Source organism: Colletes latitarsis, chromosome 7, assembly GCF_051014445.1.
Source record: "Colletes latitarsis isolate SP2378_abdomen chromosome 7, iyColLati1, whole genome shotgun sequence".
In the NCBI taxonomy this organism is placed as follows: domain Eukaryota; kingdom Metazoa; phylum Arthropoda; class Insecta; order Hymenoptera; family Colletidae; genus Colletes; species Colletes latitarsis.
In genome coordinates this window covers 21,334,960-21,349,870 of record NC_135140.1, presented here as the reverse complement: position 1 = coordinate 21,349,870, position 14,911 = coordinate 21,334,960, and the positions used below count along the sequence as shown (strand labels likewise).

General features: G+C 41.2%; 1 protein-coding gene across 5 annotated transcripts in view; it reads left to right on the top strand.

Annotated features, from left to right (window-relative positions):
• LOC143343479 (venom dipeptidyl peptidase 4) overlaps positions 1-14,911 on the top strand; it is a 199,812-nt gene that overhangs the window by 171,762 nt on the left and 13,139 nt on the right. For all 5 annotated transcript variants that reach the window (XM_076768423.1, XM_076768421.1, XM_076768422.1 and 2 more), the window contains 3 exons: positions 4,134-4,356; positions 10,398-10,585; positions 12,557-12,751. In XM_076768423.1, coding sequence (XP_076624538.1) covers positions 4,134-4,356; positions 10,398-10,585; positions 12,557-12,751 — 606 coding nt within the window. The remainder of the gene's footprint in view (positions 1-4,133; positions 4,357-10,397; positions 10,586-12,556; positions 12,752-14,911) is intronic.

Below are 14,911 nucleotides of genomic sequence, written 5' to 3'. Positions count from 1 at the left end.
AAACTTCGAAGTATAAAGTTTGGATTAAAATGCACGCGATCGAGCAACCGAAATAATTGAGACGCGAACGATAATCACCGCACAAAAGTGCTTTGAATAAATCATGTTCGCTGTATAAACAAATTTTATAGGTTCGCTCGATATTAAATTCATAATTTATGGAACTACTAATAAAAAATTTTCTTATTAGCGGGTATATAAATTTTAAAATTAAAATTATTCTCTGTGTCGCTTATATAATTTATGACACGTAGTTTTGGCTTTTGACGAATATACCCCGACAGAACCTAAAGAAATTACAATCTCTGGGAGCTCGAATATTGTTTTCTTTTGACAACGTGACAAAGAATTTTTATATTATTTTATAAATTAAGGGCAAAAATAATTACACCGCTGGATCAAATATAACGAAATGGATTTTTTACCTAAAATAAATTTCAAAGAACTGCACTCGCGTTATATTCGAGCCGTAAAAATATTGCACGTTACCGTGGACCGGTGCTGATTTTAAATTCCGTTGAATCAGACTTCATCGAGCAACAGAGATACGGATGAAAGTAATTGATACCAAACGAGAAAATTCTCTTATTCAAAAAATTTATATTGCATACATCGAAATTCTAGAATTTAATTCTAATACTCTCATGCGCAGAATAAATTTCACCAATTCTTAAAAATGATACAGAAATGTAGAACATATTATATTAATTAAATTAGCCAAATAAAATTTTGTCCTATCTCTAATAATTACAACTTTAACAGCATAGATGAAAGCAAAAAGGCTGAAAGTACATATTTCCATAATAATTCCCAATTTTAGGGGTCGTATAATATTTAAGATCGCCTTATATTTCGCCAATACGTAACGTCGTTTTAATACGCCGATCGAGCGAAAGAACGAGCGAGATCTTTCGCTGGAAAGTCAGGGAAAAGTTTTCAGAGACATTGGGAAAAGTCTCGCGAAGGAATGAGTAAATTAGTCGATGGTCGCGGGGGAAATCGATATTTTAAAGAGCGCGATAATCGCATCTATTGGCAGGTTGAAATATCGACAGACGGCGCGCGAATTTGGCATTAAAAGAACCTGAAATAATACGGATTGATCGAGCGTTAACTGCCAGCGATCGATCCGAATTAATGCAAATGGAGCCCAGTAGTTTGATCGCGTTACAGACCGGCCTGCGTACAGTAGTAGCGGAACGTTATAAATCAGACCTAGCAGCCTCGGATCCGAACGTCTGACATAAGGACGCTTAATTGCCCTTCGCTGGCATGTCGCGAGATTCCTACTAAGACCCTGACATTCATTGCTGTTTTTTAGCAAGAATGCATTTGTTTTCGAACGTCAGACTCTTCAACAAAATGTCCATTATACCGTTCCCCATTGTACGCAGGATCCCTTCGGTTTTCCTTCGCAGAGTGTTCCACTTAACTCCAATACGTCAAACGTTTCTATTCTTCCCGATGATAGAAAGAAAAATTTCAAGGTTTTTTAAACGATAATAAATAAATAATTGTTATAATATTTTTTAAAATTCTGGAGAAAGATATTGTCAGGAAATCGATATTCCGAGACGCTCGAAAATTGTTATCCGGAGATACAGGGATGGACGTTTATTAAAAAATGTCTAGAATCCTCGAGACTGGATTCTGGAGCACAATCGCTGCTCGAAGCCAGCCGGATGGCAGCGTGTTTGTCCAACCGGCTGGCTACGTCTGATCTATGCGCATAGGAATTGCGACGTAAGCGGCCCTGTGCGGCGGAGTGAGTCGACAGACGCAGATTTAGATTAGACACGGATTAGTCGGGGCAAAACTGGCTGTTGGGACCCAGGTTCCAGTTTGGCCCTCCGATATCCGGCTGCGGATACGTCGAACCGCGCCACGGAAATTGCTCAGACGTCGTTCGACCATCCCCTGCCCTTCCTCCGACTTGCCAACAACGTCGACAAAGTAACAAAAAAAGTAACTTGTATTCTATGAGTCTTCCAAAGATGAACGACGTCTTCCACTTTAGATCTGGGCAAAAATTATTTATATAATTAAATAAATCAAGTTTCTACAAGAGGGTAGAACGTGTAATAGAACCTAAAGTGTTAAGAAACAATTATATATGACAGGGAAGCAAGGGAAGTGATGCGAGTCAATTTTTAGGCGAACGTAGTATCCTCGGAAGAGCACTAAGGGCTCTTTAGGAATTTATTCCAAGCAAACCGTTCGATCGATTCATTTGAAATTTTCACCATTTATTTGTCACGCTATGGCTATTCAGAGAATATTTTTTTTTATGTTGAGTTTCAAACAAATAATGTGAATATAATTTCAGTACTTTGAAATAGCCAAAATTCTACAGTGTTATTCTTCATGGAACTTAAGGTAGCATCGAAGTCTGTTCAAGTTGAAAAGTTGGGCAAACGATTTCGAGTTCACTGTACTACTTAAATTCAGGATTAGATCTTAGCTTTTGCAGTGAGCACCATTGGACGTAGAGAGGTTAGTTCTGGAGTAACCACACACATACACACAGATGTAGGTTTCAATAGGTACGACTAGGGAGGCTATCTACAATCGATGAAGGTCCAAGTGCTCTTTATGTCTTCGACGAGTGTTTGACCCGACATTCCAAATCCCCACTTTGCTAATAATTAGGTAGCATGGCATACTGGACCAGTTGTCTGCGTCAAGATGGGTAGAAAGACTATCGAGTGCGAAAGGGTGGAAGCTACTTAAACGCCATAACGTCAGAATTGGATGTCTTACGTTGAATCAGACTCGAAACCAAGCTGAAAAAATGGATTCAGTTTAGCTGTCAGAGGTACAAAAACTGTGTGCCCTTTTAAGGGAAAAAGTTTACTCTGAGATGGCCTGCAGCCTGAAGTGGTATCAGCTTAAGCAAACTAGGTAGACGGAATGGAAACAGCCTCCCTGGAGAGATCGTGGTTCAATGAGTGTAAATAGAATCGTGGCATTATATAGGCATTATATCGGCATCAAGGAAAATTGTGTAGCGTCGTGAAATTTTGTGGTACGTGACTAGGCGGCGGAGAACGTAGACGTAAAAAGAAGGGGATTCGAAGTGCTGACTCATTCCGGTGAAATGAGTTCAGTTTAGAGTTTCCTTCGGCCTAAAGTGGCTCCATAGTTGGCCTTAAGAGGATCTGTTCAATTTTATGGAAACGCGTGTCTGTGCGCGTGAAGAATGAACGAGGGTAGAATTTTCGGTGGAAGTCAGACGAGATCGAGCCGTATAACCGGAGTACTCCAAAAGATTGACCGTTTCGAAATTTTTCAACCTACTCTCCCAACGTCTAAGAGAGCCGAGCATTGAATCAATTTTTAACGTCGGTTCGATTAATCTCCCGCGCCAAGTGCCCCCTCTACCCCCTGCTTTCGATCGTTCTCTTCAAAAACGTTTTCGCTGTTGTCGATAATTTATCAGCGCTTCGAAACTGATCCGAATTTAGCGCGAGAAAGAAGCCCCGTTATTCGGGTTAATCACGCGTTGATTAAGTGCGAGCAATCGATCCGCATTAATGCAAATGGAGCCGGCGGTACGATCGCGCCGCTGGCTCGACTACTCGCAGTGGTAGCGGAACGTATAAATCAGACTTTACAGGTTCGAAACGGCACCTCTGACGTAAGACTTGCCAAACTTAACCCTCACCTTGAAAACATTCATCGTGATCTCTGCGTGTACAATCTCGACTCATGTATTGTTCGGCTAATCGAAAAAGAAGTTCCAAATCTCATTTTCGCTGAGACGAACTATACATACTCACATTCAACGCAAGCTCTTTTCTTAATAATCGAAATACAATTACAGGGATCTCAGAACGTATTTTTCTATACAAAGAACCTTTTTAAACAGTGGGAAGGCACCCAAATAAACTAAAATGATTTTGGAATTCGTCAGTCTCCGATTCGAAGGGACTCGTAGGGTGCTCGGAAGCGGAAACGAGTGTATCAAGGTGTTCTTTTTTTCGGTGGTGAGCAGCGGCGTGTTAGTTAATACCTTAAGCAGAGCAAGCTCGTTGAAATGCAAATTCCAGCCCCTGCTGGGCGATTACAAAGCCATTAAAGGCAGTACGAGCTATGCAAACGAACGCTTAACATTTTTTTTACCTGTTCTGTAGATACTACCTGGCCACGACGGAGAAGGAGTCCGCGGTGCAGCATCTGTACAGAATATCCATGCGTGGCGCGGACCGCAAACCGAAGTGCTTGAGCTGCAGCATCGTCCGTGAAACGGACAGAAGTCGGTGTCTGTACAACACGGCCAAGTTTTCCACCGATCATTCGCATTACGTGCTCACTTGCGCCGGCCCTGGAGTGCCTGACATCGCCATTTACAACAGGGTGAGTGGCCGTTGTTGGTCGTTGGTGTTGAACGCGGTTCGCGCTAGGGTACAGAGTGTGCCAAGCATTATGCACGGTCCAGAAAACACACACTATGAACGAGATAAAGAAGGATTATTTCTAGAAAGAATTACGAGTCGTATTGTACCAGTCGTTCCAATTTTAATTTACTCTTACTCCTGAAATTCCATAGACTGGGTTGCAACAGGTAGAGTTCTTTGCGAAAAGCTTGACTGAAAATGTGCAATAAAATTTTTCGATATGAGGCTTCGTTTGGGGGGAAACAGTAGCGCCATCTATAACTTAATCATATTTTTATCGATTCCTTTCGATTGTTCGTGAGAAGCTCAAGTATTTTTATATTGGACATTTATTTCTATCTCCATTATTTTTTGAGGTATCTTGACTAAATACGTTTACAACCTCTAGGGTAGTTTTCACCCCTAAAATATAAGTATCAGGCTATTAAAAAAATACGTTTGTAATATTGTTCATTCTTCTACCTGCGTGCCAAATTTCATAAGAATCGAAGGTCGCCAAGTGGACGATAACCTTTAGAAACACGATTTTCGTACCCTGTCTGGCCATAACTCGATATTTCTACTTAAAATTACGTCCTTCATCCTCAACGTTAATACAGAGCAATAGTACCTAGTTTCCTTCGGTCTTACTATATTCTAATCAGTCAGAATAATATTTAATGCTTGTTTCGTACAAACAATAAATATTTTAACAGTCTTCAACGAGCCAATTCAATATTCTTGAACTTAACAAAAATAAATATGGCTGGAATACGGAGTTCGAACGTTAATAAAACATCGAGGGTTTAATTTTATTTATAACGTTCGCGAGTCGCAGCAATGTTTAAAGCTTAATTCGCGCGTGCACGGACGAATGCACATCGTCAAGATTTATTCCCATGCACGAACTCGTGGACCATAGACGGGAAAAACCCAGCTTGATCGCGGGAAGTCGCTACATAAGCAAACCCTGTCCGATAAATCGTCGATCTCTTGTACGTGTACCACAGTTATTTGTCAGTGTCCCGGAAGCGCCGGCACTCCACCGACCTCACGTTTCGGATCTATGTTTTATGCCCACGCTTATTGTTAGAAACGTCCGCGGAAAAGTAACAAATCGTCGCGACAGTTTTAGGCACGCTAGCGAATCACGAGCCGGGAGGGAGCTTCGAGTCCTCGATATTCGAACTTCTTTCGCCGCCCGTCGATCTCTCACCCACCCCTCAACAGTTTTCTTACACCCTCGAGAGTTTCTCCATTCCCGTTGCGGCGGGTTTTATTCCGTCGGTCGATCTCGCCGCGGCCTCCCCGCCCCGGAAAACGTGAAAAGTTTATCGAGATGTAACGCGTGAGATTTCATAGTTCCTAAATGGGCGACAATTTTGATGTAGGGTGTGAATTTCATCGCGACAAAGGGCACCTTTTACCCTGGAAAAAGTAATTTTACGTTTCGGCCATATGCTTGACCCTCTTCGGAATTATTCCATACGTTAACCCTTGCACTACTCGATCCTGAATTTTTTCCTTCGAGTGGAATAAATTGATGTCGCGTATCGCATGTCTGGTTTTCGTTTAATTTACGTGTATGTCCTTTGTGTACCGTATAAATCTGTTGTAACGAATATTCTTTGTTTACTGTATGTTCCCGATTTTATTATTCTGTCTGCACGTACGTTACGTGTCAAAGGACATGCAATATTCATGCACAAAACTTCTCACTGCATAAATTTCGCACGTCCATTCGTGTAGCATGTTTCCCACACCTTACTTTCGCTTGGCCGAACTATACATAATTACGTGCTATACATTCGATGACAATTTTGTTTCTTTAATGGGAAAACGTAATGTAAGTATGTAAAATACGAGCACTAACAGCATCTGGATAATGTTATTTTAGTCATAATTTCTGAAGAGAATCAGCACATGATTGAAACTCAGTGTTGATAAATACTGTGCTGAAAATGAGTGATCCATTATACTAATAAAACTCTCATTTACACCCATATATATTCGAAAGTATTTTGGAACATAAAGTGAAGGGCTGCATAATGCAATGTTTCGCTTTCGTGATTTAATTTTAATCTAATTTCTTAATTCACTTACCACAATCTGCTTCCCTTTTCGTACTCTTCTGAGTGTTTCCCTCGTTTGTGCCGTAGTCGTATTTCACGAGTCTGTTTCACTTGACTGTGGTGCTCCAAAAGGGTAGAAACTTTCTTTAACGGTATTCTGAAATGCAAATTTAAGAACTCGCTCTGCAAAACATTTTGTTTTATATTCTATAACATTTAATTTAAACGCAGCCCCTCGGTTGTTTCGCCATTTCCTATCTCTTATTATATTTCCATTTGAATATATTCAAATGAAAATTGAAGGTACGCGCTGTAAGAATCCTCCGTCCCCATAACTTTCATCTAACTTCCTAATTGAATTTTAATTTAATTAAGTAATTTTCTTATCCGTCTCGAATCTCTACAAAGGATTAAATCTTTGTTCCCCCCTCGGTTCGTTTCATTTCGGTGTACCCGAAGCGTGAAAATTTGTTTTGAAAATATTACGATTTCATTGTTCGCGATGCTCTTGAATATTAATCAGACGCAAAACTATCCGCCACTTCATGAATTGTCGGTTGCCCGTTTTTCATACACCACTGACGCCATTATAATTAAACAAGCTATTTATACAGCGAAATGGCACGTTTTATAATCGTTTAACAAATCGTTGCGGGGCCACGCGGACAACAATTTGTCGCGGTAAAATCGCGTTTATCAGAGACGAGTACACGCAACATGAAACTGTTATCAGCGAGTCGAATTAAATAAATTTTACCACCGCTTAACAAACAAACACGATCCGGCCGGGTCGGCCATTTTACGCGGCCTACACGAAAATGTATACGAGCTTCGATGTCTGACAACGATTAAACGACAAATAAAGTGCATTTGTAATCGCGATTCTCTCGAATCGGAATCAAACGTATCGTTCGTAACCATTCAGGCTCGATATAACAATTCTACGCAACAAAGAGCTAATACAGACTTACGTGATCGAATACCAGTACTCGAGTACTGATGACTCGATAGTAAAACTCAAATACTCGAGTACTAGCAACAAAACTTGATCTAAATGGCACGACTCAAGTATTCGAGTACTGGTACTCGAGTAGCAGGACTCAAGAACTTGAGTACTAGCCCTAGTTCTTGGATAACATGAATTACGTACTGAAAAACTTGTATAATAGCACATTTCAAGTCCCTGAATATCTCGAACTCAAGTACTAGAATACTACTGCTTAAATAAGACGACTCAAGTATTTGAGTATCGATAGTACTGTTCCAAAGTACTCGAAAGTACTTGAACCTTAAATACAAGCTACTCAAAATGCTAGTACGGTATTCAGGCACACATGCGTCCTTTGAGCCTCGTTCATAAAAATAATACCGTCGTTTTGTAGAGCATTCTAAGTGGATCCAGAGACATGTCATCGGTTTCTACTGATCCCAGTCCTAACAGTATCAATTTCATCGAATGAGGAGTCAAGCAAAGGCGTTCAATTTCGCGCCTTTGTCCTCTCCCCCATCCTCGAAGTCGCAGTTTCAATAAACAGAAGTGCTATGCCCCCTTACAAGACCACTCGTTCCCCCCTCGGATCAACTTAGCGCTCGATTCAAATTCATCGAGAGGATGCTGAGAACAGCCGGTGTAAAGAGTAAAAAGGGGAACGACACGGTCAACGGGAAAGCAATAGCACGTCGGCAGTTTCGTTAGAGGGTGAATGGGGGGGAAAGGGCGTTCGATTATCCAGCGCGTAATTAGATTATCCGAAAAAAGGCGGAACACGATGAACGGGAATTGAAAGGAACCGAGGCGTCACAGAGCGTCGCCTATCGCGATTTACGAAAACGAAGGGAAGAGAGAAAGGTGGGAAGCAAAGATTCGACTGTTCAGCTTCTTTATCAACCGTTCAATGCTGGACGATTACAGCTGGTAATCGGCTTTTCTCGCGGACAAGCACCTTCCCCATCCAGACCGACGTCGGAAGAACTAATTTCCTTCTCCTAAGAGGAAAACGATGAATGGAAAGTGTCTTGTTCTTGCATCACCGAACCTCTGTCTCCAGGCTGCGCCCAACGATGCCCACCCGTAATATCGAAGTGGAAATACTCTGCTCGCTGATTTTAGATGTCGAATCTTTAATGGGGTACGAAGAACGTCTGGCAGAGATGGAATCCTTCAGGAAATTAGACTTCTCCTTCGCGTTCAGACTTCTTCCGCGCAGATGCTGGATGTTTTAATTATTTCCACGAAACTTTGAGACCTGGAGAGATCTGTTGGTGGATTGAAACAACTACTACTGTATCGTGACTTCATACGACGCTAATAGTGGATCGTAGGTACCTAACCAAGGGGGTAGATCTCTATACACCACCTGGGAGGTAGGTTACGACTCCTACAGGGACGTAAGGATCCTGAAAAAACGCTTGCATAGTTCTGCAACAGCATGAGGGATCATGTAAGACACCTGGTGAAGTGGTGGAGCAAGTCATAAGGTTCCTAATAGTGATGCAGCTGGTAATAGCAATTGGAGGAGTACCTGGTGACCCTAGCAACGTCACCTTATCAGGTTATGGAGCCCATCATATTATTAATATGGTGATTCCTGGCACGCAAGGAAAGAATTTTAAGCGTCCCATCAGGATCCACGGAGCCAGTAATCGATCCTCGGAGGGATTAACGCTCGCTATGACGATTTATAAATTCCAGCAGCCACGTGGATCCCGCGGGGACTTACTAAATCCGTCGACTGGGCGGAAGATTAAACGCACGGAATAATACATTAAACTCGATGGTGTCTCGCCATTCAGTAAGAAAACGCGCTGCTAGGTGTTCGACGTTGATGCATTGTGGCTTAAAACTTGGGCCATCTGTTTCTAAGATCGCGCGACCAGAGCGCAAAGCCTTCGATCGCGCGTCAGAAAGAAAAGGGGAGGTTGTGTCATCCTTCACGCGGCTCGCGAAGAAATCGAGGGCGAGGAAACGCGTATCGCTGATTTGAAAAGTCTACGTCGCGAAACAGACTCGCGACTATATGCCGTACGATACGGAGTATAGTCGTTTTCGACTATTTCTGTCGTTCAAAGCTATCGACACTCGGATAAATTTTATTGACAGTGAGAAAACCCGCGAAGGTTCGATTCAATCTTGTTACTCTTTGTCAGGATAGAACTTCGAGGCTTGAAACGATAAAGAAAAGGGGGAGAATAGGACGGGCTTACGCGACAGGGATATGTACATGTATACATATAGATGAAGACTATAGTTTGTGAAGTATTATTTATACTTGCACAATTCTAGCTGGATTCTGATCAAATTGAAGACTGTTTTCTGTGTAATTTTATGGGGTTAAGTAGGATTTATCCCAGTTGTGTGACTCGCGTTGTACAGCGCTTTGAGAAGACTTGGCCCTTTGATCTGCCATTTTTAAACAAAACAGATACTCCGGGGTAATGAAACGATGGAGTTTGTGCAAAAAGAAATCCTAAAATATTGATTAATCACCCGCTTGATTATTCCCTTGAGGATAGTTTGGTCAGACACTCATTGGGAGAAATAGTGAAATGGGGCTAAATTAAGGGTTGGAAGTCGCAGAGATCCCACGGGAGGGAGAAAAGAAGCTTTCGAGTATCGATTGGACGTTTGGAGCGACTTTTTTCCACTGTTTAGATACAAATCTCTGAACCACATTCGTTACGGTACCGAGCTTTTACTGAAGTATTCAGTATTTAAGAGGCAGAAGTTCTTAAACAACACATCCGTAGAGCGTTAAACAAATTTATTAAACATCAGAAGGTCATCGATCAGCAGAGGTAAATTATAATCATTGTTAGTCAATAGACGTACCCTCGAAATACTACTCATTTTCGAGAAAAAAATTCCTTACGGAAAATTTCATTTCTGGCCAGAAATCGTTCCTCGAAATTTCATGGATATATATAATGAGACTTTCTTGTTTTGTTCTAGACATCTTCGAAGTTGGTCACATGGGAAAGCAACGAAGCAGTCTCGGAGATTATCGCGGAGAAATCGCAGCCAGTGGTACATCGTTACAATGTACCGATTCCTGGTGGGTTCAAAGCTCGAGTTAGACTACTGATTCCACCCAACGCTGATTTGACCGGCGCCACGAAGTATCCAATGCTGATTTTCGTGTAAGAACCTTCTTACTCAACATAAGAAAGCGTGGTTATTAATGTCACTCTAAATTTGACCCCTCCCCTAATGGATTTTTGCTTTTCTCGATGCTTTGAGTTGCAAAGAGAAAACCAATTGTGGGGTCTTTAACTTTGAAATGTGACTTGACGTTTCAAAATGTTTGGTGAGAAGTTTTTACCAGTTTTGATCGTAAATTAATACCGAAGTGCATAATAATGTTACCCAAGTTTCTTGTTCGCCAGTATCGATTGTTCAACGAAAACGATAATCCACAATTATTACAAAATTTATATCGCGTACAAGGGAAGCTTATTAATATTGTTTGCATACGATTTTCGTTCAATATCGAAAGTTAACACGCGGAAGTTTAATTTTTGTCGTTAAGTGGCCACGAAGACACTGTACAGCGGCGTCAGCGTGAACTTTTAATTGGAAATCTCGCTCGTTTCGGGTGATTAATAACATCGGATAATTAATCGCAAATACAGCGGAGTTATTAACTACCGTTCCGCGGTATATAAATTATTCATTGTTTGTAATTAATCTCGCATTATAGTCGTATCGTGTGATTAATGAATAATTAAATGGAAGTTTATTTACATATACCGGCGTATCTTGCAACATAGTTTTTCGATTATTATTCTATACACTCGGCACTGCTGCTATCCGTGCAAAATTATTTCCGCCTACTCTCTGATATTATTGTAAATATCGCATAAGTCGTTATCGCAACAGTCGCGTTACAATAATCGTGTAAAATTTATCTCTCGTCATCGCGGAAAATATAGAACTAATGGAAATTTATTCCAGCGGTCACGAATCATAATTTAAACGATTGCAATGCAAATGAACGATCGTCACTTGTCAGACACCGACAACAAAAACGGAACCGCCGCCTTCGAGTCTAATGACTTGCACGATTCCTCATTTCAGCCCCCCGTTACTTCCGTCAATGTACACAATGGATCGTAAAACGTTCTTCTATTTATAACAAATTATAAATATTTATGCGCTCCTGTCGACACACTGTACGAAGATTGATTCGTCTTTCAAATTCTCTTTTACACCCTTTCCTCGACCGCTCAGGGAATTATTTTTATTATGGATCTGATAACACTTCGATGTTAAAGGAAAAAGAGGTTAATTTAATATATAAAATTTGTATAGACACTGTAGTTTATAAAAAAATTTTGCAATATAATCTTAGCTGCTGGTTGCTAATTTATAATATCCATTGCATTTGTACGAAATTCTTGCCGGTTCCACGAATAAAGAACTATTTAGGAACGATGAGCGATTTAATTGAGCCCGATCTCTCCGCGGGCGTCCTTTGTTTCGTTAGGCGTTATTTTTCATATGCAAACACAGACACAGCCGTATGAATACGCTTTAATGTCTTCGGGAACGGATACGAATTATTCTCTGGGAAAAAAAAAGAAAAACGAAGAACGGCGGCGTCGCGCGTCAGGCGCAGCATATCATTTATCAAAAACTTTTTGCGACCTTCTATTCTATTAAAGGGTGTCGCGAAACGCCGGAAATATCGCCGCGAAATTCATTCGCCTCTATGTAAACGCGCCTCGTGAATTTTTATGGAAGCGTACGAGATTAATTCGCTTTGAAAATGAAAATTAACGAATCGAATTTTCCCTAATGCTTTGCGTTCATGTCTTTTTAATCTATATAATACAGATGGAAGCCTACCATAGTAATTAATTATCAAATTATTCGAATTGTTATTCCAGTAAAATTATTACTATCTATTTCCTCTCTTTAAATTTAAAAAATTCAGTAAGCTCGACTATTCGTCGACAGATTCTAATCTCAAAAAGTTACTTATTATGTTCGACTATAGTACAATTTTAATTGCAACTGCAAACTCAGGTTTCTGGCTTGCAGAGAATAATAACTATCTATAAGTATCATGAGTCCTTTAATTTTGACGGATTCCTTCTTTCTTGTTGTAGATACGGTGGTCCTGACTCCTACGAGGTCACGGAGAAGTTCAGCGTCGATTGGGGCACGTATTTGGTGACGAACAAGAGCATCATCTATGCGACCATCGACGGTAGAGGTTCGGGTTTAATGGACAACGCTATGCTATTCGCTGGCTATCGTAAATTGGGAACCGTCGAAATCGCTGATCAGATTAACGTTACCAGGTGAGGTCTCGAGCAAAACGAAAGGAACTTTCGTTGGTTTTGCATATTCCGTTACGGTCAGTGCAATTGTTTCGTTCTTTCGCTTGTCTCAAGTACGAATAGAATTGTAATTGTATCGTTCTGTGTACCCCAAGATGCAAATTTTGTCCCAATTTAGTATGTCCCTCGGGCTATAAGTTCACTCCCCGAGTATTTTGATCGTTGAGCACGGGTTGTAACTTTGTTATTCGCCGGGCGACAAGATGCAAACAAGTTCTAACTTCGTAAGACCCGGTCTAGGTTTGCCATTTATATTATTTTCGTCGCAAGCTACGAAAGTAAGTCGAGTTTCGATTCGTAGTCGAGAAACATCGGGGCAAAGCGCTTACAACGCGGCGAGACCATAACCTCGAAAATATTGGTGATATTAAACGAAGTTCTAGAGTTTTAAGGAGTACCAATCTCAAAAAGATTAATTTCTTTCTTAACTAGAAGTATGGATACGATTAATCATCAAATAAAAACACAAATTTCGGAACGAACAAATCAAAATTGAACTGTTCGGGTACTGCTACACGTTGGTCTGATTGGTCATTTATTATTCAAATAAAATTTTGTCCAATCACACTGATCTCGTACGCCTCGTTCTACGCTACAATAATTTATCGAATCGAATGCTCGTCCTGCCATTTTGTTTTTCAGTGGAGAACGGTGACCCAATTCCGATGATTCAGCGATTAAAATGCAGATCGATCAGAATTTTATAGTCTCACGATGGCAGTCCTAATTCCTTCCTTCTGCCTATTTACATGTAAAACCGCCCCCGCGCAATTTGTCGAATGTCGCTCCAACCCCGTTTCAAATGCAAAAAGACGCGACGACCCTTGTTATTCTATGAATTTTTAATGTCGTACGTCAACAAAAGATCCGACATCGCGACCGATTTATATTTATGGCTGCTGCCTTTCGCGATCCGCAACAAACCGAACCGACATTTCGGCTGACGTCGAGATAACTCAAATTTATGACGTTCCAGTAACTCGTTTCTCCCTTTTTTTTTTATTCAAACTTTTTATTTGACTCGTTCGATTGTTGCGGGCAGACACAACGAGTTTGGCCAACCTAATGCGACGCTGCTTTCGAACAAATTCACGTAGAATGATCAGAAAATAGCTTCCAATTAGACGGGACACGAGAACCTGAAGCCCTGAGAGCAGACAAATAGGCGAATTCTCCAGAATAGGGGGACTTCCAGCGGGAGAAAAATAGGTTAAATCGTCCGCGATAGGGAGAGCGGGTTAGCAACGAAACTTTGGTGATTCGTAACGGGAGATCTCTACGATAAGGAACGGGACTTGGGTATTTCGAAACGAAGATTGTTTAGACTGCTCGAGTTGAAGCGATTAAGTAGTGTGCAACTGTTAAATGACTTGTATGCGGATCGCTGAATCTCTAAATGGAAGTGTCCGAGTGCCGTTATTGAAATATTGGTTGGAAATTTGGACCTCAGGACCAACCTATCCGATCTCGTATCTATCAAGCTATTGCTTCCTAACCCCAGCACTCGCCTTCAATCCGTTTAAGCGCTTATGTGCAAGGTTCAAAATCAAGCATGCTGCAAACTATCATCCTCGACAAACGGTGTTCTAAGTTTGACCTGAGGGAGACTCCTAAATCTGTTTCCAGCTCAGTTACAACTGGTAGTAATAATTCCAAACGAAACCACTAACTTGAAGTAGTATTATCCTCGTAATCCAGAATCCCTAAATCCCATCTACGACTTGGACCAACCCTAGATGAGATCTCCCAAGTGTCCATAGATTTTTTCCTACCCTAAACTCATCATTTGTAGTACTCTGTACGAGAACTCCAATGGATAACAATCGCTGGACAAAAGAGCCAAAACCCTTTTGAAGCTTTTCCGCGTGAAACGGAACCACGACGCGTGTAAAATTAACGACGCAGAAACGACAGCCCCATTTTTCGTCCCGTTTCCCACATTGTCGAGCCTCGAAATTCAAATGTCCCTGTTTCCTTTTTCTTCTCTGCTTGTTCCCATCGACCGAGAACCCTTGTTCTCTGGCTAGCAGGTAAAACTCGAGGACATTCGCGACTTGGCTCCCGGAGTCGCGGCACGGACCGCGTTTCTTGAAATTCCCCGAACAACTTTACAGGAAATCT